Genomic DNA, 27,532 nt, shown 5'->3' on the forward strand with positions numbered 1-27,532 from the left:
TTTGCTTCATGAATAGTTCAGGGTGTAAACCATTACAGCTCCAGTCCCCTGGAGAGGGTGTGTGCCATCTGAAACTGGGCACACCCTACACACATACACCAGTGCAGTCACACACTGGGTGGATGAATCAGGTTACTTGTGTGTGCGTGTGCGTGTGTGTGTACACAATGCCATGCTTTCAGGCATCTCATGAGGTAAATATACAGAAATCTCTGTTCCATAACACAGTGGTTTTCAACCTTTTCAACCCTCGACCCCCAAATAACGGTCCCAGAGAGTGGGGACGCCCACTGTAGCTGAAGGTGGTTGAACACAGACATGAACATTGAAGGACAGTCATGTGGAGACAGGACCATCTATAAGGGGGAATAAAGGGGAGAGATTTTTGGGGTCCATCCATAAAGTCAGTAAAATGATGGTCCATTGTTCTATGAATCTGTGATAACCACATTAATTAATTCATTTGAATAATATCCACTGATATCAGGAAGGTTATTACTATTATAGTCATCTTAAAGATGTAAATCCTTGTTTAAATCAGCCCGCTGTGTCCCCTCGGAGGCCCGTGTTGCCATCCAGAGCGGACCGTCTCTAGTTGCACCTGTCCGGTAAGACATATGCTGCCGCTGCTCTTTCAGTCAGAGCGCTGAATGTCCTCTCTCTCCTCACTGCCTATCAGGCCGAACTCTGTGAGGATTTTTTCCCTGTCTCAGAACCCGGTGACAATGGAAGAGATATCCACGGTTGCCGATGCCAGCGCTGCTCTGTGCAGGCTATGGGGAGGGTGATGGGTAACATGGTTATCCAGGAGCGGGCCCGCTGGCTCCCCAGGGTTCGTGGTTTAAAACTGCGAGACCTTACGTTCCCCGGCCGGCTCCGTCACAGCCTCATCGAGGCCTGCCCATCTGGGCCGGGAACCCTGCAGCTCCGACTGCTGCTGCTGCGCCAACACAAGCGCACGCAGTCGAGGAGGAAGAAAAAGACTGTTTGACCACTCTCTCCTCCTCAAAATTTAGGAGCTAATGTTCCCTCTTTTTCTAGCTTCGTCTCCTTTGCTTTCTCCAGTGCGTTTTCGGGCTTTTCTCGCCCCGTCCTCCCCTCTACCAAGCCTCGGCCCTCAGCTGTTCGGGAGAGACAGACTGGTTCCGCAGGACGTAGGGCTGTTTCCTACCCCCTGCATGTCCACAAGCACACACCCAAACACACCTTCAAACAGAGTGATGTGTTTATCGCTCACGCCCCTAGTCCAAAGGCCAGGGGCACATCATGTGATAACAATGTCTGCCACAATAAGTGTGGCAGGTGCCATTATTCCCACTCTCAGGGAGGCTCCAGCCCCCTCCTGGTGTGAGCAGTGTGTGCTTGCTCCGGGGGGTGTTGCCCTGTTTCATCGGCAGAGGGGCGCCTCCGCTGTGCAGGGTGTTTGTTTTCTGCACGGATGCTGCGATCGCTCCGCTGAGGAGGCGGGGCATTCGCCTGGCTACGTAGCTGGACGACTGGCTGCTTTTGGCACAATCATAGGTGGAGGCCAGAGCGCACACACGCATTCTGCTGGCTCACCTGTCAAATCTGGGATTTGTGGTGAATGCGGAAAAGAGCGTGCTGTCCCCTATAATTTTCCTGGATCTGTCCCTGCACTCAGTACCGTTCACCGCGTGTCTTTCACCGGAGCGGGTTAAGACGTTCGGGGCGTGTCTCGGGTCGTTTCGGGCGGGCACGTCTGTTCAGCTCAGACTGTGTCTTTGTTTACTCGGGTTGATGGCTTCGGCCATCCTCGTGATCTGCCTTGGTCACCTTCACATGAGGGATTTCCAACTGTGGGTGGCCTCACATGGGCTCGATCCTGTGCGTCATGGCGCACAGAGGGTTTTGGTTAAGCCAGAGTGCAGCGCGGCTCTGCGCCACTGGCAGGCGACTGCCGCCTGTCAGCACCCGCTGACTGGCTCCTCCCCGTGTCCAGACCACTGGTGCCACCGTGGGATCTGGCGGTGGTTTTGACGGGACTCAAACATCCTCCTTTTGAACCACTGGAGGAGGCGGGCCTGAAGTTTGCATCTCTTAAGGCTGTAAGGCTTGTTACTGGCTCTGGCTTCGGCCAAGCGGGTCAGTGACATCCATGCGCTCTCGGTTCATCCGTCGTGTGCTCAGCTTTTCCCAGGTGATGCAAGGATCATTCTGAGACCCAACCCGGCCTTTGTGCCGAAGGTTGTGGGGTCGTGTTCTCCCATGGACCTTTTGGCCTTTTCTGCCTCACAGGGTGAGCAGTGGCCGAATGTGTTGCGTCCAGTTCGTGCAACCCGCACTTATTTGAATATGACGATGGGCCTCAGGAGGAGCAATCAGCTGTTCGTCTCCTGGGCCAATCCTCACAAGGGGAAGCCTGTTACTAAGCATGCCTGTCACACTGGGTGGTGGAGGCTATTGCTTTGGCTTACTCGTGTCAGTGTCTGCTGCCACCGACAGGTCTGCGTGCACACTCGACTCGGGGTCTTGCCACATCCTGGGCTTTGTTCAAGAGAGTGTCTGTTCAGGACATCTGTGCAGCGGCGAGTGACCTCGCCCCTCACGTTTGTCCGCTTCTACATGCTGGACGTTTCCGCCCCGTACTGGGCACGGGCGGTTTTACTGTCCTGATGTGATCAGACTTCTGCCCTGGAGGCTGGTACCGCTAGATTAGCATGTCTGCACTACAGGAGATTCCATATCCCATAGTGAGACATCTCATGAAATAGAAATAGGTTATGTATATAACCCCTGTTCTATGAGTAATATGAGTAAGATGTCTCACCAGACTACCCTTCTTGCTTGAACAAGGAGAAGAGGCGCTTATTTTGAATGGTGCGCGTCTGTCTGCGTCCTTCTTTTATAGGAGGTGGGTCTCCCCCTAGCAGACGGACATGCTTCACCAGTTAATCAGGATTGGCAGATTGAAATAAATGCTTCTGAGGAATGTTGCATCCCATAGTGAGACATCGCACTCATATTACTCATAGAACCGGGGTTATATACATAACCTAAGGTTTTGTGAAGGCATCTGACGACCCCCTCCCAGTGTCTCGCGACTCCTGCCATGACAGACGTTTCCATTTCTAATGTCCAGTGTGCGTTTGTCCAAACCTGTTTGAGCAGAGCGAGGATGTAAAGCGGGAAAAGTCTCAGCCCGGCGGGAACGACCATCCCTGATGTCTGCAGACTGGACACGTTGCTCTTATAGGCGCTGATCAGGTCCACCACCGCGTTCTCCAGGGCGTCACGTGCGTCAGACAGACTGGACGACACCGACCTGTCGATGGCTGAGAACAAAAAGGATGAAGAGTTTTACCAATGTCTTTCACCGCAGAGGAAAAACACAATTCTTCAGCAAAGCGTAAACTCACCCATGTTGGCTAAAAGACACGTGATGGCCTGGACGTCAGCTCCAGCGTAAACATCCGTCAGCTGGTTGACCACAGGTAGACACAGAGTGTGGACCCTGATCCGCCTTTTTCCTGACAAACAAAAAAGAAAAAAAAAGAAGAAGAAACCTGATTAACATTTCAGGCTCAAGGGAAAACCGGCACCTCACATATATTCTGCCTTCTCTGAAGGCAGAATATAAAGAACTACATTTAAGGTAAACATTTAGATGTATAGCATCAGATAGGAAGGACATGGGCCACTGGTCAACAAAATCATTTAAAAAAACAAAGTGACCAAGAAATATACAAAAAATAAAGCAAAAAAAAAAAAAAAATGAAAAATACACAAAATGACTTGCATAACGTACACATGTACAGACAAATTAACAAAAAAGGACAACAAAATTACTCCAAAAAACACAAGACGACCACGAATAAATAATAAAAAATAAATAAAAATACTTAAAATCTGACTAATACACACAAAAAACAGAAAATGATGCAAAAAAAAATCAATAAAAAGTCCAAAAACACACAAAATAGTAGAAAAATACACAAAATGACTAGAAACACAAAAGGCAACCACTAATAAATATTTAAAAAAACATTAAAAAAAAACAATAAAATAGATAAAATCTGAAATCTGACTCTAAATCACACAAAATAAAAAAGGACTGAAAAAAACAAAAAATACAAAATTACATAATAGTAGAAAAATATATGCAAAAGTGCACAAAATTACAAACGAAAACACAAAAAGACAACAAAAATATACAAAATTACTCCAAAAACACACACAAGACAACTGCAAATAATTGAAAACTATAACGGACAACAAAAAAATGCAATTACAAAAATGAAAAAAATTAATTATGAAATAACTCCAAAACCACAGAAAGACTATTATTGCCCAGATTGGTCATTATTTTAAATACTGCCTAAATACTTGATGTTGATAATGTGACTCTCAGATCAGACAACCACATTTTTGTGACCCGGCTGTGATCAAATCTGTGAAATAGAAACTGAATATTTCTTTATTTTCAGCTCATTCCTGTGTGAAGGGAACGTTTGACGTCCTACAGAAAACAAGAGCCCTGTTACGTTATGTTGTGTTTGTTTTGTTACCTTTACAGGACGTGTAGAGCAGAGCTGCCTGAAAACAGGCCAGAGACGAGTCGGCCAGCGTGTCCTCGATGGACATCTGGACGGCAAAGGCGGAGTCAGGGTTCACGTTGGCCAATGACAGCAGGTCAGTGGAGCGCACAAAGAAGTTCCCGTGAAACGTGTGGATGGATAAACCTGTACAGAGAGGTCACGTGCACATGTCAGAGAAGACGTGCACAGCCAAGGACCACACGCAACAGAACCTTTGGTACCTTTAGTGCATCGTATCCTCATCACGGCCTCAAAGCCGATCTTTCTGGTGAGGTATCGCTCCAGATCCTTCTGGAACTTCTCCAGCTGAGCCGGGTTGTGGATGTGATGAAAGGAAGGGTAGGAGAAGACGCTCCCCGCAGAATATTTAGAGATACACGCTGAGGACGCAGACAGAGGAAGGGAGGGAAGGGGTTCATTAATACAGGAAAGAAAAAGTGTATTTATATTAGTATAAAGAGGATTTTTATTGTCTTTTTGTGCATTTTTGTTGTTGTGATGTATATTAGTCTTATTTTGCGTATCTGTGTGTTTTGTAGACATTTCATCAATCTTTGTCATATTGTGTTTGTGGAAGCTTTAGTTTGTTGTTATTTGTGTTTTTGGAGTCATTTTGTAAACGTTCCCTCAGTGCGTTTTTGGAGTTATTGTGTATTTTTCTCTCATTTATTGTATTTTTTTTAGTTATATTTTGTATTTCTGGTGTCATTTTATGCCTTTAACTCTCATGTTGTGAGTTTTGGGAGTCATACTGTGTATTTTCCTATCATTCAGTGCATTTTTGGAGTTATTTTGTATATTTTCGTTTACATGGTGTATTTTTGTTGTTGTGCTGTGTATTTGTGTCATTTTGCATTTATCTCTGTGTTTTCTAGTCATTTCATCAAGCTCTGTTGTCAGATTGTAAGCTTTAGTTGTCGTTTTCTGTGTCATTTTTCTCATTTTCCTGTCATTTAGTGCATTTTTGTTATTTTGTGCATTTTTCTCTCATTTAGTGCATTTTTGAAGTCATTTAGTATGTTTTTTCTTTCATTTAGTGCATTTTTGGAGTCATTCAATGTATTTTTGTCTCATTTATTGTAATTTTGGAGTCTTTTTTGTATTTTTCTCTCATATAGAGTCTTTTTGGAGATATTTTATCTACGTCCCTTTCAATTAGTGCATTTTTTTAGTTATTTTGTGCATTTTCCTCGCATTTTGTGCATTTTTTGTATATGTTTTGGGGACCAGACATGGACCACATGTAGCCTTCAGTCTCTTTATGTCTGGTCTAACTGCAAATTACTTTATTGGCCATATTCATGATTGTGGAAAGTCTTTTCTTTGTCCTTCATCCTTAGGCATCAGTAGCATTGACACACTAACAGTGAACAGTCTAGGCTGTTGAAAGCTCAATATACTCAAGTTAAAACCAAAGCTGAGTTTTTTTTAAGGTGGTACTACAGGGAATCATGTACAATCAAAGTTTATTGACATTGGCTTTATTTGGTTTTTGTGTTCAAGGTTGAAAACATCGGTCAAATATTTAAAACAAGCGAAAAATGGAAATAAAACGAGGTGATTTGTTGTGGTAGGCATTTGTTTCTCACCTAGCGAGGCGAGGTCGGCGTACTGCGAGCTGAGCAGAAACAGATCCACACCGATCTGCAGTCCAGAACAGTCTAGAGCCAGCTTCTTATAGAAGTCTGTGGCCGGGCTGAGGTGCTGCACTCCCTACAAGAAGACCAGATCCACATGTAAAACATCAGTACAGTGAGACAAAGAACACATCTGCATTAGGTTAACAGTATTTATGAACCATCATTAAACCACAGTAAAGCTGCTTTTAACCTGAGGCTGAACAGGGACGTAGTATTAAACCACAGAGCACTGGATGCCATTTGACTAATTAAAGCCTTTGATACACGACTTCCTGTTCAGTAGTATTGGATTTTAAATGTTAGTTTTTTATATATTTTATGTACTGTGCAGGAATGAAAAGGATTAAGCAATTTAGTACAAATATCGACAAAATAACTGAAAAATATACAAAACTACAATGAAAATAGACAAAATGGTAACAAAAACATTAAAATGCAAAAAAACAGAATAGAATTGCCTAAGACAACAAAACACCAAAAAAACAATCACAACAAAAACATATCAAATGAGCAAAAATACAGAAGATGACTACAAAAATACACAAAGTAACAGAAAAATGTACAAAAACCCACAAAACAACAACAACACAAGAAAAAAAACCCACAAAAACACAGAGACGTAGTAATAAAACAACAAATAATAAATAAACTAAAAAGCATATAAAAAAACACACCAAATAAACAAAAATTTTGTTAGCTTAGACCAGAGACAAAATGTTTTTGTCACAGTGAGCGCAAATCACAAAAATATGATTGATCATGTGACCCACGGAGGAAACAATCTGAGCATTAATGTAGTATAGAACAAAGGATTTGTGTTTTTGAAATTATGCTGTGTATTTTCACAGTTTCACTTTTACAGACAAACTGGTTCCACCTTAGAGCTGGATCTCTGATTGGGTTCTTCTCTCGACTGCAGCGCTCCGGCGCCGAGCGACGGCAGCTGAGTCTGGAACACGGAGATACGCCCACCGGTGGGTGTCATCAGCTTTAAGGCGGCCTGTAAGGCGGGGCCCAGGGCGCTGTGGGTCTCTTTACTCTGACTGAACATAGCGGGAAGCGACGTGAGGAGGTCTTTCACCAGCTGGAGACAAACAGAAATCAAGAGGCTTCAGTTTCACCTACTGTGGTGAGAGAGAACAAAAACAGATGAGGAAGAAGAAGACGACGACTCACCTCTTTGCTTTCCTTCAGGTTCACCATCAAACTGTCGTGTGAGGGGATGAAAATATCTGTTAAAAAAGAAAAAGAGCATTTTCACTGAAAAGCTCCTCAGAAATCCTCTCAGAGCACAAAAAGTACACTGATTCATCATTTCAAACATCCACTAGAGCAGGGGTGAGCAACCTTTACCACAGCAGGGCCACAATAATTTGATTGTCTAATCAGAGGGTCACATGATCAACATTCAAGTCAGCATTTACAATAATGACCAATCTGAGCATTAATACAGGGAAAAATGAGTTTGTGTAATCATTTCATGTTTTTTTGTGGTCGTTTTGTTTTTTTCTCTCATTTTGCACTTTTTATTGTTGTTTTGTGTTTTATGAATCAATTGGCGTATTTTTGTTGTCATCTTGTATGTTTTTGTTATTTTGTAATTTTTCTATAATTTTGTGGGGTTCAGGAACTATAACTACCTGTTACTTAATCATTTACACATCAAAGTGTTCAAGTTATGGCAAAGAAATTGTTAAAAACTACAATATTTTCAAAACAAATGCTTGGATTTCTCTGGTTTGGCCCATTTGAGATCAAACTGGTCCAAATGTGGCCCTTGAAATAAAACAAGCCAGACACCACTGATTAACACCATAACACTGGATGTCCAGTTCTGTTCAGGGAAAGAGCAGTAATGACTCCCTGGATCTGTCACGCACTGTTTCTGAAATAACTTTTCCTTTATCCAAATGGCAAATAAATCAGAAGAAAACCCACGGAGTACGAGAAAAACAACAGATCCAACAGCGACGTCAGTGTTTCTCTAACGTTTGGTATTAAATGTCAAATGTTTGTCTAGATTTTTGTGTGAATCTGTATTAAACTTTACTTTCAGTTGATGGAAACAGAATCAGGGAAAGCAGGCAGAGAATTATGAAGAATGAATGAATGAATAAATGAAGAGATTAATGACATCATGGATGTTTTATCGTACCGTCGACGTCCGACACCACCAACATCTGTGGCTGAGAGAGTCCCTCCTGGAGGTTGTAGAAGTGCACAGTGTTGTCGAAGGTGAGGAAGCCTACCTTTGTGCGTGCATCCCCAGGCAGCCTAACACACACACACACACACACACACGCACACAAAATTATTTTTTTAATATTACTAGTGCAGTGCCCGTAGGGAGTATGTCTTGCTATAGAAAAGTAGGAGGTTTAATATTTAGCACTTTAATATAGGCTAGCATACATCTGCAGCTTGCTGAGAGTGAGAGAAGTGTGTGTGTGTGTGTGTGTGTGTGTGTGTGTGCGCGTGTGTGTGTGTGTGTCAGTGGGCCAGGCAGAGGCTCTGTGTTTTGTTGAGAGTTGATGAATTTGTCTGCTGTCATTGATGTCTAACTTCACCACTATTATCATCAGTAATTATGTAAACTAGCGATTACAGAACTTGGCTGTAGACTAAGGCAACATTCCTTAGAGGGACTAGGGACTACAGATGGAAAGTACCCAATGGCTAATTCTGGCATATTTACATTCATATGTTTATTATCCCTTTAAATAAATAAATAAATACTATTTCCTTGTCTTTACCTAGTTGTGAATATATTCAAGGTAAGTTATGAATACATGAAGTATTCTTTTACATGACAAAATGTAAAGTGAGCACATCTGATTGGATAAAATCTGATTGGCTATACCTTTAGGCATGATTGACATGTTCACGTCTACTCAGTTTGCCAAGGAGATGGCTTATTTTGAGCAGACAATAAACCCTCTTGGTTTCATAAAGGCAGGAAAGAAAATTGTAACATTTGCCAAGCAGTGCCCATACCTGCTGTTCAGTGTAAAAATGACTACTTTCTGGCAAACAAACACTCTTGGTGCAACTTAGACACATCATCAGTGTTGTATCCTGGGTTTATTGGGTGTTTCGAGTCTCACAACAAACACCCTCGCCCAGGTGACACAGGCCCTGGCTTGTGTCAAAGTAGCTTATGAGGCCCACGGATCCCCCGCTTGATCCACAGCCATCCTGACGCCTTTTTTGCAGCGTCAGTGATGTTTCAGATGGCTTTCCTGTTCTGCAGTCCCTTCACTACCGACATCTTGAGTGTCCTGATGAGAGAATGGCCGACAAACCCTCTAAACCCACCCTTGATGGGGTTGCATTGGGTCCTCCATCCCCTGCTTCGGCATTCTCCTGCCAGCTCCTCATACTTGGCCTTCTTCCTTTCAAAGGCCTCCTGCATCCGGTCTTCCAGGAAACAGTCAGCTCCAGCAGGACCACTTGCCTTGTTGTTTCAAACACCAGGATTATGTCTGGCCTGAGTGTAGTCACCGCAATGTTCTCTGGAACTTGAGCGACCTTTAGCTGCCAGTCCCGAGCTGTTGCCAGCAGCCCCCCTGCTTGACTTCGGTGCTGCTGTGTCTTCTCCCCAGCCCAAACAAAGGCAATGGACTGCCTTGTTGGTTGTTGGTGTTTGCTGGTGGAGATCCCTCTGCTGATGACCTCTGCGATAACCAGTAGCACTTGGTCGGGGCGTCAGCGGTAACGTCCGTTTCAAATTGCCCTCGAGCAGCAGCTCAGGATGTGCTCCAGCAATCCAGCTTTCTGGCAGAGAGGGCACAGTGGGGTCTCGGCCAAGCCCCAGCGGAAGAGATTGGACAAACTTGGGAGTACATCATACACCGACTGTATGAAGAACTTGATCCGGTGTGGCTCAGATCTCCATAGTTCTGTCCACAGGATCTCATACCGGAGTTGGTGAGTGGGCCTCTGCACTCCACCTTTACTGCCTTCACCACCATATTCATGGCCAAGGCAAATAATATCACCAAAATAGTGAATCCGGTGATAATTCCCTTCTCAAGCCAATGAAATGTAGATGTTCCTGTTCTGTTCCAGACGTGACTCTCAAAATGAAGCAGCTGTAATAGTCCAGAATGAGGTCCCTGATCTTGCCTGGAACATGGTGTCGTTCAAGCGAGGTTTCCACCAGCTTGTGTGGAATAGATCCGTAAGCATTGGCAAGATCGAGCCAAAGAACTGCCAGGTCTCCTTTGTTTTCACGTGCGTCCTGGATCAGCTGGGTGACAACTCCTGTATACTCGATGCATCCTGGAAACTTTGGGACTTTGCCCTTCTGCACAGAGGTGTCAATGTAGGTGTTCCTCAGATGGAACTCCATCAAGCCCTGGGCAACGATACAAAAGAATATCTTGCCCTCAACACTGAGGAGTGAGATGACCCTGAACTGCTTGATGGTAGCTCTCCTCCTTTGGAATACAGACACCCTCTGCATGTCTCCACTGCTGTGCCACCTTCACCCTTCTCCAGATGACTTTTAGAATTGTCCACAGTCGCTTCAAGAGTCTGGGGCATCTCTTGTAAACAACATGTGGCACTCCACTTAGACCTGGGGCTGAACTGGTTCTAGCAGCTTTGACAACCTCCTAAACTTCTTTCAAAGTTGGATCCTTGATGTTAAATGACGAGGTGGTTTCTGGCGGAGTTATCAAGGCCATGCATGGCCCAAGATGTTCCTCTCTTGCACTGTCACTGCAGGTGGTACTGAGGTACTTGTTAACCTCATCTTCAGTACAGGCAAGGTGGTCACAACTGTTAACACATCTGAGCTGTCTTATTGTTGTCTTTTTGAGAGTTTTTGGAATCCTTAAGTGCATTTTCCTGTTATTTTGTGTATTTTTCTCGCGAGTCATTTTGTGTGCGTGTGTGTTTTTTGTTGTTTTGAGTTTAGTTAGAGTCATTGTGTGTTTCTGGAGTTGATTTATGTGCTTTTCTGTTATTTTTGTTGTCATTCTGTTTATATTTATTGTTATTTTATGTGCTTTTAAAGCCAATTTGTGTATTTTTGTTGAGTGTATTTTTCTGTCATTTTTTGTATTATTATCTTTTGTGTATTTTTCTGTCTGATGAGGTTTTTTCTTTTGTCCTTTTGTGTGTCTTTTTGTTATTTTGTGTATACCTTAGAGCCATGCTGTGTAATTTTGTTGTTAGTGTGCTTTTCTGTTATTTTTTGTTGCGTGTATATTTGGAGTCATTGTGCTTACTTTTGTTATCTTTTTGTGAGTTTTTAGATTCCTTAAGTGTATTTTTCTGTTTTTCTTGTGAGTCCTTGTGTGTGTGTGTGTTTTGTTGCTGTGAGTATAATTACAGTCATTGTGCTTACTTTTGTTGTTAATCTGTGTGTCTCTGGAGTTGATTTACATGCTTATTTTGGTTATTTTTGTATTTTCGATATTACATAAAAGAAAAAAAAACGCGCTATAACACCCAGCTCTAATGGATACTCACTTATCCAGCTTGTCTAGAAGCGCTTCACAGAAGTACTTCAGGTATCCGGCTTCGACAGCGTTGTGAGACACATCGAGTACAAAGAGGTAGGCTGCTGGCTGAGGAGGTCGCAGCTAAACAAGAATAAACAGGTGAGTTAATAACGTAATGCAGCTTAATTTATGCAGCACATTCAAATACATCACAAAGGCAGTAGAAAAGTGTCGATATTGACCTTTAAAAATATAAAGTGCAGTAAAACATAAGATTGAACACACAAAGTATACAATAAACAATAATTAATCTACAGTTTTCAGGTCATTTTAATTTATCCCTCCTTTACAGAGCATAATGGTGTCTTTTAAAAGATCTTCCTCAGACTAATCAGCAACACTGCCCCCATGTGGACAGGTGGTCACCTCACCATGTAGTCAGAGGAGGCTATAAACTCCACAGTTGCGTTTTGAACCTCAGGCCTCTTGTGTGGCTCGCCGTATGAACGTGTGACCGGATTGTACATGAACTCGTCTGGGACTGAAGGGGATGAAATATAGAGGTTATACATTTAAAAAATATATATATGAATAGCGCATAATCAGAGGGATGAGAGACGTGTGTGCGTTTCCAGTCCTACCGTCGTTGACTCTATAACAGAGGTTACACTTCCACCTGCGTTGGTCCAGGAAGGTGACAAAGGGGTTGATGTAGGTTCGACAGAAACGACAGCGAACGATTGTGTTGGATGTGATCACTGGTAACTGCTGCAAAGAGGCAGAGCACACAATGATACAGATACAGACAATGCAAACCATCACACAAGGCATCGCTGATATGGACATTGTCCATTTGCTGAATGGTGAGATCATGCATCACTGTTTCGTTCAGAAGTAAACAGTAGAAAATAAAAATGTCAGTGGATTTAAGGAGCGTTTAGGACCGTGTGATACCTGTAGATCTCTGAAGGGATGCAGGACGAGGCCCAGAGGAAGCCTGGCCTTGTTGAGTAAAGCCTGAGTTTGAGGGATGCTGGTGAGGGTACACCTGAATGTTCTGATCAACAGGAAACAGAGAGGAAGAAACAATTAGATGATGAGTAAAGACAGCAAGCTCCTTCCTGCAACATGAAAAGCAGACTGCATCCTCTGTATCTGTCCGACACCGTTCCAGGCAAATAAAGCCACTTGTTGCAACTTTTATGCACGTTTGTTTGACTAGGGTTCGGCATCGAGAATCGAATGGTCCCAGGATTTGATATTTACTAGTTGAAAACGGTTCTGTGAGAAATTCCAGGTGAAGTTCATAAAAATTAAAAAGTTCATCGGATTAAAATTCATCCAGAAACTCCTCTGGTTAGCAGCTCATTTAAGACATGTCGACTTTTATCACCCTGACTGAAAAGAATCAGAATTTGTTTGAAATTGGAATCTAGATAAGGAATCGGATTCATTCAAATTCAAAGGATGCCCAACCATTTTATTAACACACTTCATTTGAAGCTCTGCGTTCATTTTCAATCACACGATCGCTACTTGATCTGTTGTGTGTAGTGAGAGATTTTGAACAGGATTGATGTACGGAATTAAATTGTTCATTTGATACCCCTGTTCTCGATGTTAAATCACCTGTTCTCTGGTGAAAAATATGTGACATTGTCCCAAAACATGCATGTGAGGGATTCGTGTGTGAGACCGGGGCTTGATTTTAAATAAAAAGAGGGAGCGAAAAAAGAAACGGGTCAGATTGATTTTTCTGTGTCACTCAGGACTTACTGTGGACTGCAGTTGACCTTCTTGAGGTCCGCACTGAGGTTTGGTTCTGGGGCCTCCAGCGGCCTGGGGGGCAGCAGGTTCCTCTCCTGTAACAAGTTGACGGGCCTCAAGGCCTCCACCTCCAGCTCAGGGACCCCGCTCAGGCCCCCGAGGGCCGCAGACAGCTGGGACAGATTGGGGAACGGCTAAGGAAAAACAGGCAGGAATTAGTTATTCAACATTTGGATCATTGAAGACAAAGTTTGAGAGAAATAGAGGTTTGCACTTTGAAAAACACCAGCAACTTAACTCTGAACCCTTTAGTCAGGGATGTCAAACTAATTTTAGTTTAGGGGCCAAATACGGAGCAGTTTACCTTAGGTGGGCCACATTTCTTAGATGGGAAAATAAGTAATGGAATCATTATTTTCATCTAGTTTGCACTTCCATGTATCAATGAATTATAAAATATGTATATTATCAAAGTAATAAGTGACTGATATCAGTCCCAGTCACTTCACTTTCAATTTACTTGATTTTGTTACTCATTTTTATGTAATTTCAGGACATTTTTTGGAATAATTTGAAGAAAATTGCAGGATTTGGGAAACATTTAGAGTTCTTTTAACAATTTCCCATTAAAAATAACTGCCATAAGCGTGGGCCCTATGTGAGCCCTGAGTTTCATTGAAATTGTGTATTAATTTGAAGATAACTACAACTGAATTAGTTGGTAATTTTCTTTGTTTCTTGGATGCTCTAAAGCACGTGTGTCAAACTCAAGGCCCAGGGGCTGAATCTGGCCCTTTAGAGCATCAAATTTGACCCACTAGAGAAAGTGAAATGAGAAAAAAACATGAAACATTTTGTAATTGTCAAACTAAATACCAACAATGGTATTCGCATTACTATTGTTGGTATTTGAAAAACATTGTTACCTATTCTGATTAATATGAGTCAGTATGTATGTGTGGTTTTGCACATGTGCAACTATAATACTGTTTCTTAATGAGGTATTTTTGAGAAAATTGAATAGGAAGCAGCTATTTTGTTTATATAAATTCTTTAATAGATCGGGATGGGGTTCAATAAATGTTACTTCTGCCCACTCCATTTCAAGCGTCAGTGTTTAGGTGATTATTATTGTGTATCCTATCCTTTAGGATAGGATACACTATTAGTGGCACACTATTCGCTTGAAATAAAAAAAATAATTCACTTGTAGATGTCTCAGCCCCTCCAAATCCAAACATTCAATTAAAATCCACAAAATTTGCAGAGCTCAGTTTTCCAGTTCTTATATCACATGCGGGCAGTTTTTTGTTATCTAGAATTGTTGAAATAATTCTTAATTTTTCCAATATTTGGCAAATTTTTTGCAAATTATTCCAGAAAATGTTCCCAAATTTCTAAAATCAGGGAAATTTAAGGGAATTCCTGCATTATCATGTATATACAGTATCATTCATTGAAGTGCAAACCAGGACATATTAATGTCAAATTTGCCCTTTTTCCAACATAAAATCTGTGGCCCACTTAAGGTCAAACTGGTCCGTACTTGGCCACTGAACTAAAATGAGTTTAACACCCCCGGATTCAGCTCCCGGGTCTTGAGTTTGACATGTTTGCCCTCGAGTGTTTATTCATAAAAGGATGAAACAAACGTCCCAGCGATTGTAAAATTAATTTATGAATCTTCCGTCCTCACCTGAGAGTACGGCTGGTAGCCCGGCTGGCTGTAGGGGTCGCGGGCGGGGGAGGCGTTCACATGGGAGATCGGCCCCTGTTGATAGGCCGGCTGCATGCTGGGGTAACCATAGCTACCGTAGGGGTGAGTCTGGTCGCTCACGTCGTTGGAAGGTGGCATTGAATCTGAGCGGGAGGCGAGTTGCATTAAAATACTGTCGAAAACAACGTTTCAATGTGATTACAGGCTGGAGAACACAGGGTCATCTATAAGGGGGAATAAAGGGGAGAGATTTTTGGGGTCCATCCATAAAGTCAGAAAAATGATGGTCTATTGTTCTATGAATCTGTGATAACCACAATTATTTATTCATCTGAATAATATCCACTGTTATCCAGGAACTTTACTATTATTAGTCATCATAAATTTAGAAATTCTTGTTTTAATCAGAAATAAAATGGGTTCAAAGTGACCAAAAATGGTGAAAAATGTGGTGAAATGGGATTTTAAAAACCACAAAAATTGGTTAAAAGTTGCAGAGTGGCCAAAAATAATTAGTAGGAACAATTAGTTTAAACTGGCAAATAATGGGCATGACTAAAATAAGCATGAAATATGGTGAAAAGAGGTTGAAAGTGACAATAATGGGTCAACATGTGTGACATTAAATGGAAAAGTGGTGGAAAGGGTTTATAAGTGCTGAAAATGTATTGAATGAAAGTAATGAAATGGGAGTAATGTAGAAAAAAATGCAATAAAAGGAGCAAAAATATGGCAATGAAAGGAATGAAATGGGAGTAATGTAGAAAAAATGCAATAAAACGAGCAAAAATATGGCAAGAAAAAGTGATGAAAATAGGTTAAAATAAAACAAGTTTAGTGTAGTTGCAGAAAAAGGGTAAAAATAGGAAAAAGTGGGCTCAAATTGTTCGAAAAAAATATTTGTGGTTTTTACGGCATCTGGCGACCACAAGGTTGAGAACTCGTGCCAGAAATGATCATCAGAAATCATGCCACAGTCTCATCAAATAATATCGATCAGTTGATGATGTAATAATGAGGACAGAGCTAAGCTGGAGCAGAAGTTTGTGGATTTCTGCGTAGCTTTGAAGCTTTGCGTGTCGACAGGAAGCTTTTTGCAGAATGAAAACTGTTTTAGTTGTTCATCATTTAAGTTTACGTAGAAACCCACAGGTTTGTAACTGTGCATCGTTAACCCCAGGCTGTGGCTGGTTCTCCTACTGTGCCATGCTCGTGTTGGGCGTACCTGGAAAGCTGCCTCCTTCCAGGGAATCATAGTTGTTGGGCACTGGGGAGGCACTGCCAGTGGAGGAAGAGGAGCTGTCGGCACCTGAGAGAAGCAAAGGAAGAAAGAAAGATGAAATTATGGACATGAATACAAACAAATGCGACTCAGACAATGATAGAACGATAAAAAAGGTACATTTTGGAGACATTAAAAAGAAGAGCTCAGGATATGAAAAGTGATAGTTGAATATCAAATGAGTGCAGGAAGTCAAGGATGAAGATTAAACAAGATGTTTTTATTGGGAAATAAAAGACGTTGTGGTCGGTATCCTCTGAGCCTTGCGTGGAAAAAAGAAGAGAGGTAGAACAATGCCTGTAAACTAAGGAAGAGGAAATGTATGGGGAGAGATTTGTCTCAAAAATATTCACACCAACAATTTTCATTTGTTTTTCAGATTTTCACGTGTTTTTTTTAAATTGGCAAATAAATCCACAATTTTCACATGCATTCAGATTTTCACATGTATTTTTCAAATCCACAAATATAGCCACAATTTTCACATGTATTTTTCAGATTTTCACGTGTTTCTCAGATCCACAAGCTGTATTATGAAATAACATTGGTCTCTATTCACAAACCGGCCGATCCACAAATGACCTTTACACATTTCACAAGCAAAATTAAATATTTACACATGGTTATTCATGATAAATACACACACACTAATCATAAAACACATTAAAATTGTGCACATATTTGTGAATATTTTTATGACAAATCTGTCCCCATAAAAAAGCGCTCTCATAACCCTGTACAAATGAATAAACATGTTTATTTGTGGCTCAGGTCGAGTGTTTACTTCACAAACTAACGAGCAAAACCCCTAAAAAGGTAACAATCTGCAACAGGAAACCACATTTGGGCTTCATTCTTAATAACCAGGAGGATTTCCAAAGGGATTACACTGACAGAATATTTGAATGAACCCTTTTAATCCATGCAGGCCAGGAGGCGGGACCAACCGTAGCCAATCCACACTTAACAGGCCTCAGGCAGGAAGCCAGGACAAGATCCAATTATCTCCCACTAAATCGGACCGACAAATTCCTGGATTATGCGCTCAGAGTCAGAGACGACCAAACCATTTCTCTCTCAGTGATGGTCATAAAAAGGCATATGTGGAGCTTTAAATGTGAAATAATCAGACCTGCTGAGAAAATCTAACTATTGTCTGACACAATTCTTATTTCTCATAATAAATTGTTTTTGGTGTTGAACAGTAGGAGCTCAGTCACACGATGGGATCAGGGTGCACCTACAGGGACAACAGGAAAGCTAAAGCCAGCCTCTGGTTCTTATTATGGTGAGTGGTAATGAGCAGCAGAAGCTAACGAGCCTCTGCAGGGAGTGAGCCTGTGACGGGCTATAATTATACATTAATTTCCCTTTGATGATGACTGAGCACTGGAGGACTTGTCAGAACATCACATGTGAGAATAATGAGTCCTTAAAGTATCTTAAAACACACATTAAATATTAACTAATTAATATCATGTAAATTAGCTTTATTCAGAACAAGTGTGTGCAGAAAAAATACAAAAACAAAAAGACCAAGACATCTGTGCATCTCCAGTCAGCATGAAGGATACCCTTTTTACAAAATTAAACGTACAATATTATAGAAATTGCACAAAGAGACAAAAAAATAGACATTGCTCCAAAAACATACAAGACAACTAAGCTATACACAAAAATAAACAAAACCACAAAAATAAAAATGTTCCAAATGTGTCCAAAAATACACAAAAGAACAACAAACATGCACAAAATGAGCAAATAATATACAAAATAAAAAATGCACACAATGACACAAACACACAACAACAAAAACGCACAATAGGGCTAAAAAAACGCACAAAAAAAATATACAAAACAAAAATGCACAAAATGGGCAAAAAAATATCCAAACAAAAGCACAAAATGACAAAAAAAATAAATAAATAAAAAGGTTAAAAGTTTGCAGATTAGAGTGGCCAAAAAATTTACAGAAAAAGTGGTAAAAAGGTTTCAAAGTGTCAATATTGGCTTAAAACTGGCAAAAAGAAGTAGGAACAATTAGAATAAACTGGCAAATAATGGGCATGGCAAATCATGAATGTGTTTAAATTAGCAAAAATAAGCATGAAATGGGGTAAACAGAAGAAAAAAATGACAATAATGAGTCAACATATGTGAAATTAGGTGGAAAAGTGATGGAAAGGGTTTATAAGTGCTGAAAATGTCTTGAAAGTGGAAAAATTGTGCAGAAAAGGCATTTAAATTTGATGGTGAAATGGGAGTAATGTAGAAAAAATGCTTTAAAAAGAGCAAAAAATAGCAAGAAAAAGTGATGAAGATAGGTTAAAATATGGAAAGTTTGGTATAAATGCAGAAAAACGGTTTAAAAAAAAAAAAAAAAAAAGCCAAAATGAGCTCAAATTGTTCAGAAAACAATATTTGTTTCTTGAAAGCACCTGGTGAACCCCCCGTCCTGACCCCAAGGTTGAGAACCCCTGCTTTAGAACAACACAAGCACTGATGATGGTGAGGGAGGAACACAAGTGGCTGGTGAGGAGGCAGTGAAAAAACAGAGTTGGGGGGGGGGGGTAAGGGAGAAGACGAGCAGTGACAGATGGTTGACATCAACCACTACCAGGCGTGAGAGAATTATGGACCTGATGAGGACAGGAAATGAGCCACAAAGGGGTTACGGTGAAGTGGTGGTGGAGGGGGGGGTAAAGGCTAGAAAGCACACCTGCTTCCTCATCATCATCATCCTCCTCGTCATCATCATCATCATCAGAGCTGGATGATGAAGCTGCTGCAGGGCATGAGGTGGAGGCATTGGCAGAGCTAGCTTCACAGTTAGCAACATATCCATACTGCAGGCCTGTAGGGAGGGGGAGCAGGAAAGACTTTAGAGAGGCACAGACCACCATGAGGTGCACGTGTACGTGTGTGTGTGTGTGTGTGTAACAAGGGGTGAAACATGTCAAGCTAAAGGCCTGGGGGCCGAATTCGGCCTTTCAGAGGCTTCAACTCGGCCCTCTGAATTATTTCTGCAAAGACGTATCGCTAAAAATAAAAAGATAGCGCTTAAAATTCAGTAAAATGTCTGAGTTTTTCATTCTGTATGTTCTTTAATAAATGTTTGCATGTTGGATATTTAAAAATTTGATTTTTAAACTAAAAAGCTTGTTCATTTTTCCAAATCCAAAGTTTGACAGCACTAAAATCAAAAATGAAAATAAAAAACAACTGCAGATTTGAAACCAACCAATTCACATTAAATATTCGGGTGTCAAACCCAAGACCTGCTTCCCCAATCCGTTCCATTAAACAATCCTAACGATGATTTAGCTTGAACTGTTATTTATACTCATTTACACATCAAAGTGCTCAAGTTATGGCACAAAATTGTGAAAAATTCAATATTTGTAAAAAAAAAAATCAGAACAATTAGGTAAGACACTGACATTAAAGGGAGCGTAATCGCTATGTGTACGCATGCATTAAAAGGATCCTAGACAAGTCAAACTAATAACTAGGTTTTACACAGATCTGATCAGCTATGTCGGATCGGCCGATATTTCGCATTTTATGCAATTAATGTGATTGTTTGTAATGTCTTAATTTGCCGATCTGATCAATGACGTCATTGTTGTGATGAAACTTTCTGTAGATGCTCCCATTGCATTGTTTTATCGTCTTTTTTAGACTGAAGCGTCGTTTGCTCTACGTGACACGGCTTTATTTTACTCACATTTGTGCACAAAGGTGAAAACCTGAGTGAACGGTGAAAATGTCTGGACTTCTTCCCCAGACTACTGGCTCTGAAAGTGGGGACAGCATCTGCTGTTAGCGCCTGTGTGGGTGCGCATTTGTTTTGTTTATTCAGCCCCAGCATGTTAAAAGTGAGTGTCCTAAAGCAGAGCGATGCCTCCAGTTTACTTTCACGTTCATAGCGGACACTTCTGTCCGTTTCAGGGCGGTGGTGGATACAGAAGCACGTGTGTGTGCGTGTGTGCGCGCGCCCCACCCCTGCTGTGCACCTGTGAATACAGACTATAAGCAACAGCAGATTTTGTGATGCCACAGTCAGTAAATATGCATTTGCTCCTAATGCAAATGGAGGCTTTACATAGTTCCAGTGTGGTCTGCCTCCACAACTTCATCTCCAACTCTCTGTAGTTGCTTCACTGCAGTCATTGGGTATGACATGGGACTCCAGTGTAATTCAACAGCTGCTGCGTTTATTTTGCCAATCACTAAAAAACAGCACAGCTTATAATCAATCAGCTACGGTCAAACACACTTTCTCGCTCTGCACACTGGTCGAGCGACTAGGGCATTCATTCGCAGTTAAAGGGCCACAAACACGCACGCACGTTAAGTTCAGGTCAAATTCTTCATCTATTCCACTCCCTCACAGTCACAAGGCTGCATTTAGGTCCTGAAACATGGAACCGTTTGATTTTCCGTAAATCTGCATCAGGTAGTACCGAAGGAATTCGTATGATCGGATCGGTGATCGGCCCAAAAATCCTGATCATGTAAAGCCTAATAAAAATGATGTCGATCTAGCATCTCCAACACTGCAGCTCGTATTGAACCAGAAACATCTCAGTAGGAATAAGATGGAAAAACAGTCCAATGGCAACAAGAGCTTGGATGATAAAGACCATTGTGGACTTTCTTTGCAGAGTTTGAAACATGCCTAAATACACAGCATCTACAAAGCATCGAATTTCAAGAGAAATTATGAAGATCAAACTAAATTTCAGTCGTTACAAGAAAATATCGACAGAAGATGTCACAAGTAAAAGGTTGCTGAAGTTCTTTCCAAGGAAAAGTGACAGCACCGTCACTATAGTCAGTGTTATTATATCAACACTAGTATAGTTTACTCTAAGCTGTTTCTGTAAGGCGTGTCTACCTACTCCCCACTGCCTGAGGCCAATATTACTTTAAGGACTAAAAAAAACAATGATTCATAAGCTATGAAGTGGAATTACTGATTGTGACAGAAAGCAACAGTTGAATCTTTCACTGATCATAAAAAAAAGACAAAAACTGCCGTGTGTTGCATAAACCCAAAGGTTTGCATAGAGAGACACACACACCTGCACATTAAAGTGTGTTTGCAGAGTGCAGCTGTCGTTGTGGGTCAATCACATGAAGAAAAGAACTCTTCTACAGAAAAAGACTAACTGTTCATTTTCCCGTCACCTCTAGAGTCGTCTGACATCTAAAACTTTTCCTTAAAGCAGAAGCCACAGATGTTTTCAATCTAAAGTTAAAAACATGGTAAACCATTTTTGTGTTATGATTCATAACAGCAGTTTAGCATCCCAACATATAGCACGTTGCAGATTTAAATGCAGGATTTCATCAGAATACACAGTAAAAAGTACATTATAAGGTATTTAAAGAGCGTGAGTGTTGACTTAATAAAGTGATTTCTACCTTGGTGACTTGGTGTGGAATGGACTGAAGTGGAGGGGGTCCCTGAGGGCGGGGGGTCTGCGTCGTATCCCAGAGATGCCCGTTGGCTTTGGTCATAGTGGTGTTGGGCTGCAGGGACGAAGAGGAAAAACAATGTGTGAAAATGAAAATTATTATTGGTCAGAGCGATGAAGGCAGACATAGGGTAAGGGTTAAAATTCTACTTCATCTAATAAATACTTAACCTACACTCTAAACGAGCTGATGATGCACCACTTGTTTAACTCTAGCACAACGTGTCCAACATTGAAATTAAATCCTTTCATCAGCAAGTGGAATGAAGTTTAAAGGTTTGATCCCTAATACAGTCACATCATTGTAATAAAACACTAAAAAAAGTCTTTTACAGCTCATTTTTTATCAGTCGGATGAGCCGAAATGCAACTGAAGATAATGTATTGTAAAACAAACTGTGCAGATATGAATTTAGGGCCAAATAGCATCAAATAAGGATGTGTAAAACTTCCTCACTGGTTTTTTTTTTTTTGTTGCACTGAAAATTCAACCAAAACCAAAAATGCACTTTTGGGCCATTTTCGACCAAATTTGTTACAACTGGACAATAATGTAATAAGTTTCTGAGCCCAAAATGTAAAATCTAAACAAGTAACAAGTTGATAATGTAAAATGTCAAAGTTTTCACATTTCAGGCTCAGCAATTTTGTAACATTATTGATCAGTTATTATATTTCAGTTTTTACTTTTTTTTAACAACAATTCAGGTCTCGTTGCTAGATATCAGACTAACAGGCTTGTACGTTATTATTTAAACTTTGAGTTAAAGATCTTATTTATTATTTTATTTTATATTGTGCATTGTTCGAATGTCAGTGCTCAAATATATTCATATATTTTTAAAAAATAATAATCATTTCGGTGCATCCCTAGTTTTTTTTCCATCGTCTGAAGTAGTGGTTCCCAATCTTTTTTGGCTCAAGTATCCCATTTCTCTTATTTCTGAATCCAAGTCCCCCCTTTGCCCGACTACAACATTTTGCTCAGAATTTTGTGAAAAATCAACTATAAATCATAATGATGGAATAAATGAGCGATAAGACAGATTTTAAAAAATCTCATTTTGTAAATAAGTGGAATTTAACAGTATTTAGTGACTCCTAAATAGATTTATTTCTATAGTTTTGATCATTTACAGTCATCTCCATCCTGATGTGGGACCAATACTGATCATTGTATTTTCAGTTCATGTTCTTATCAAGATCATTTTGTGTATTTTGTTGTCGTTTGTCTGACACCCCTGGTCTAAAACTCAGAGAATAAAGATAAACATGAACAAATTCTCCCAGGGAGCAGATTTACTTCATGAAACGTTACCAAAGCAGATTAGCAGAATAAATGTAGATGATGCTGAGGCAGCTTTTTGAAACAGGAAGTTCCCCATTTCCTTTATTTTAAGCTGAACTCTGCTGGGTTTAAATCTATCAACCATTCAGCCAATGAACAAACCCTGCAATAAAACCACCTACCTGTGCTTCCTTGGCCGTTAACCGTGGGCATCATCTGACTGGGGTGACCACCAGCGTACCCAGTGGGAGGAGGAGGAGGCCCCGCAGTGTACTGATGTAAGGGAGCCCCCACTTGTGTGTGCATCCCCTTGAGTGGGGGAGTGGCCTGTGAGGAGCTGAGGGTTCCGTACTGGCTGCTCCCCGGGGCAGATGGGTACGAGACGATGGGGTAGGATCCAGCCGATGGAGCAGGAATTAAAGTTGGATGCTGCTGCTGCTGTTGTTGTTGTTGTTGTTGTTGTGGTGGTGGGGGCTGTGAGGGTGGATGATACGGCTGCTGTCCATAGTAAGACCCCGGGGTGGCGTACGTTGGATGATGCTGAGGTTGATTGTACGGAGTATTTGAAGGTGGAGGGGCTGAGCTGTATGAAAAATGTGCTACATGGTGCAGGGGGGGCTGCTGCTGCTGCTGCTGCTGCTGCTGATGATGATGATGATGATTGTTCTGATGGTAGTTTGCACTGTTTGTGACGGAGGCTTTGCTGACAGTAGGATGAGCTGGGATGGTGGGGTAGCCCTGTTGTTGCTGAGGCGCTCCATAATAATACATGGAGGAATAGGACTGCATCGGACCTGCAAACACAAACGCCTTATTTACTGTCAAATGAATAATTAATGCACATTTTTATTACTTTACAGGTCAATGTTAGTTAAAGCAAAGCTGCAGGCTAATGTAGACATTATTTTTAGCTGTAGGTATGCAGTGACTCAGCCGTCTTACATACTTTAAACCAGTTGTTCTCAAACTTTTTGGGCTCAAGTCCTCCCTTTCTATAACTTTTGATTCCAAGTCCCCCCTTATGTGTGACTATAGAGCATAATGATGGAATGAATGAGTGATAACACACATTTTAAATAATCTAACTACGTAAATACAGTAAGTGCAGTGAAATAGTATTTTTTGCCTCCTGAATAGAATTATTTCTATAATTTACAGTCATCTCCTACCTGTCACTGTGACTGTTCATGTACATATTTTCATTTAAATGTTCACCTGCACTACTCATCAATGCACTACTGCACTATTATCTTATTATTATTATTGTATTTTTATTTTATTTTGTTATTATTATTATTATTATTATTATTACTATTATTATCTTGTTATTTTATTTAGTTTGCACATATTAGTCTAACTACTCTAATATTTATGTTTATACTTCTTTTTTTATTTATTTTTTTTATTCTAGTTGATTGTTATTATTTAATGTTACACTATCTGAGAGAGCACAGGTCACCAAGACAAATTCCTCGTGTGTATTCATACACTCTTGGTCAATAAAGTTGATTCTGATTCTGAAGTGGGACCAACGCTGACTCTTGTATTTTCAGTACATCTTCTAATCGAGATCAGTTCTATCATAATTTTGAGTCATTTTGTTGTTGTTTTTCTGTTCTTTTTGTTATTATGGTTCAGTAGATTTTTCTCTTATTTTGAGATTTTTTGTTGTCGTTTTTGTGTGTTGTTGGTATTATTGAAATTATTTTGTCTCAGTGTGTGTGTTTTTAGTGTCATTTGGTTGTTTCTTATGTCGTTTTGTATGTTTGTTGTTTTTGTGTATTTTCAAGTGATCTAGTGTATTTTTATCTCATTTAGTGTGTCTGTTGTCATTTTGTGTGTTGCTGGTAATAGTGTGTATTTTTCTCTATTAGTGCATGTGTTTTTGGTGTCATTTTGTGTACTTTGTTGCTGTTTGTCTGCTCTTTTTATATTCAGTATATTTTTCTCTTATGTTGTGTGTTTTAGTTGTTTCAAATAAAAAACACAGTGAAAAAAATAGCAGCAACTTTCTATTTTTAAAGTGCAGCTTATGTTCCCGGCTTGAAATTTACATATTTTTCAAGGAATAGTGTGTGTGTGTGTGTGTGTGTGTGTGTGTGTATTTTCTTGCAATACTGGCATACAGTCTTTCACAGATTATAATTTTCAACACGTGAATTCTGATTCCCAAATTGTCTGGAATGCAGCGTAATGCATGGATCAATGGAATCTTGCTGATCTGCTAACTTTAAACGTGTTGTTCAGAGGTTGGAGGAGGCAGTGATCAATGACGTTACTGGATGATCAAAATGATTATTAATAAAGAGGTAAAGAAAACTAAAATCTACATTAGTTTCTTTGCATGGCTGATTGTTCTGTACTGTTAACTGCTGTAGGTCTGTCTTAATGAAACACAATTGAAAAGACATATTTATTCTTTAATGATGCTTTCCCATTAGGTCAAATTAAGAAAAAAATAAAATAAAACCCAGTGATAACCTATGAGAATCAAAATGTTCATAAACTTAAAAAGTGGAGAAAAAAAATCTAAGGAATAAGTGAAAAGTATTAAAATAAAATATAATTTGAGATCTAATTGAATAATTGCCATTAGTTCTTAGTTGTAAGCTAGTTTTATTTGGTCTGTTAATGGAGATTGAGCATTATTTTGGGGATGGCTCTAATGATGCTCTTCATAATCAAAGTGCATATATACAAACAGCCTCAGTAAACAGTGGAATAATGAATAAATTATTCAAAATAAATAGTCACATCAACAACCCCTCACAAAACGCAAATGACAGCGATGTCAACAGAATAAAATCCACTTTAATTCTAGGTTAAAACGCTCGTTAGCATTGAGCTAGCTTCATTGTAAGCTGTACCATTTTAAACGTGGATGTAAAACTTTAATCGGTTTATGGACAGTTAGCATGAATTTTGTGTTTTAATTGTGATGTTAACCGTCAATTAAATGTTGCATAAAAAATATTTTTAACAAAAGCAACAACTTCATTAGTGAGTACTAGCAAGCTAGCTAGACACAGTTAGCATGTTTTCCACTGTTTGCTATGCCGCTGCTGTTAGCATGCTAACACTATTAGCGTTAGCATGCTAACACCAGCGGAGTGCCTCGCTGCCTTTGCCCGGCCTGCTCACCGTTCTGACGGGCGGACGCAGCTCCGCCACCCGGCGCTGAGTTCTGGTTGTAGCCGGCGGAGCTGTCCAGGCTGGAGAAGCCCGGCGCAGACATCGCTCACGGCTCCAGGCCCACGGATAAACCGGTGGGTGTCGTTCACATGAGCCGGAGTCTGGTTCCCCCTCAGAGGGATCCAGTGGTCGAGTCGGGTCGGGTCCGCTCGGCTCGGCTCGGAGCTTCTTGGAGGTCTGATGATGAGGGACTTATCAGGACCAATACATCAGTGCTGATCACTCCCTCTGCTGGAGTCCCATTCAACTGCTCACATTCACTTACAAATGACCACCAATCAATCAGTGGGAAAAAAATAAACACAAATACTAACTATTAACGTATGTATGTTTGAGCCTTTATTCAGTGGTGTAAAGAGTACTGACATATCTTACTCAAGTAGAAGTATTGTAACTTGATTGAAATTGTACTCAAGTCCAAGTACAAGCAGACCCGTCTCCAGACCTCTGTCTTTAAGGGGGGCATGTAAAAAGCATGGGTGGGCACAGTTATTATTAGTCTACTTTTTATTTTATTTTTATTAGCATCGCGAGCTAACTGGGTTTCCATTACAGATTTTGCAAAATAAAAGCAACATTTCTAAATGTCGACAAAGCATAATTGCGCTTTGAACGTGTTTAGCCCATAGGCTGTAAAAAGTTAGTCTATGGTTTAGGCTCGTAACTCCCGTGAAATCTCATCCCGCGAGATGCTCAGAACCTCCTTCGTATTCTTTTGTTATTGTTTACTGTCGATATGGCAGTAATCATTTTTTTTTTTTTTTTAAAGCAACACCGTGTAACTTTTGGCCACTAGGGGCGCTAGAGACCTGTCGCAAAGACCTGTCGCAAAAATCAACAGTCAGTCGGGCCAGCCTCTCTTGTCTTTTGATTGTGTATGCAGACAGTAGATGACCTGTTGGTTGGAGAGAGATCATCGACTCACTATTAAATAAAAGTAAAGTTAGTTTTATGTAAGCAGGAATCTGACTTCAAGCGACAACTCTCCCATCCTTCGCTGTCTGTAGAGCGGCGGCAGCTGCTCCTCCCTCTCGCTACAGTGCAGACGGCTGCAGCAGAGGGCTGTACTACACTTCCTCAATTTATTGGGACAAAATTAAAGCGTTTAACTTTTTGAATAAGCCTACATTCTGAGTGAACTCATCCTTTAGTGACTC

At 40.6% G+C, this 27,532-nt stretch overlaps 1 protein-coding gene across 2 annotated transcripts in view; it reads right to left on the minus strand.

Annotated features, from left to right (window-relative positions):
- Window positions 1–26,640, minus strand: part of sec24b (SEC24 homolog B, COPII coat complex component) — a 37,065-nt gene extending 10,425 nt beyond the window's left edge. The window contains exons 1-19 of one of the 2 annotated variants that reach the window (XM_028458970.1): window positions 26,325–26,640; window positions 23,366–23,977; window positions 21,843–21,950; window positions 19,132–19,266; window positions 16,356–16,439; window positions 15,110–15,273; window positions 13,423–13,607; window positions 12,601–12,703; window positions 12,288–12,414; window positions 12,078–12,187; window positions 11,675–11,787; window positions 8,352–8,470; window positions 7,373–7,428; window positions 7,074–7,280; window positions 6,146–6,269; window positions 4,778–4,936; window positions 4,527–4,700; window positions 3,378–3,488; window positions 3,118–3,293 (exon numbers count right to left, since the gene is read on the minus strand). In XM_028458970.1, coding sequence (XP_028314771.1) covers window positions 3,118–3,293; window positions 3,378–3,488; window positions 4,527–4,700; window positions 4,778–4,936; window positions 6,146–6,269; window positions 7,074–7,280; window positions 7,373–7,428; window positions 8,352–8,470; window positions 11,675–11,787; window positions 12,078–12,187; window positions 12,288–12,414; window positions 12,601–12,703; window positions 13,423–13,607; window positions 15,110–15,273; window positions 16,356–16,439; window positions 19,132–19,266; window positions 21,843–21,950; window positions 23,366–23,977; window positions 26,325–26,418 — 2,961 coding nt within the window. In that variant the 5' untranslated portion in view covers window positions 26,419–26,640. The remainder of the gene's footprint in view (window positions 1–3,117; window positions 3,294–3,377; window positions 3,489–4,526; window positions 4,701–4,777; window positions 4,937–6,145; window positions 6,270–7,073; window positions 7,281–7,372; window positions 7,429–8,351; window positions 8,471–11,674; window positions 11,788–12,077; window positions 12,188–12,287; window positions 12,415–12,600; window positions 12,704–13,422; window positions 13,608–15,109; window positions 15,274–16,355; window positions 16,440–19,131; window positions 19,267–21,842; window positions 21,951–23,365; window positions 23,978–26,324) is intronic. The other variant, XM_028458971.1, reaches the window with a different exon arrangement.
- Between the last annotated feature and the right edge of the window lie 892 nt (window positions 26,641–27,532).

This window comes from Gouania willdenowi, chromosome 10, assembly GCF_900634775.1.
Source record: "Gouania willdenowi chromosome 10, fGouWil2.1, whole genome shotgun sequence".
NCBI lineage: Eukaryota > Metazoa > Chordata > Actinopteri > Blenniiformes > Gobiesocidae > Gouania > Gouania willdenowi.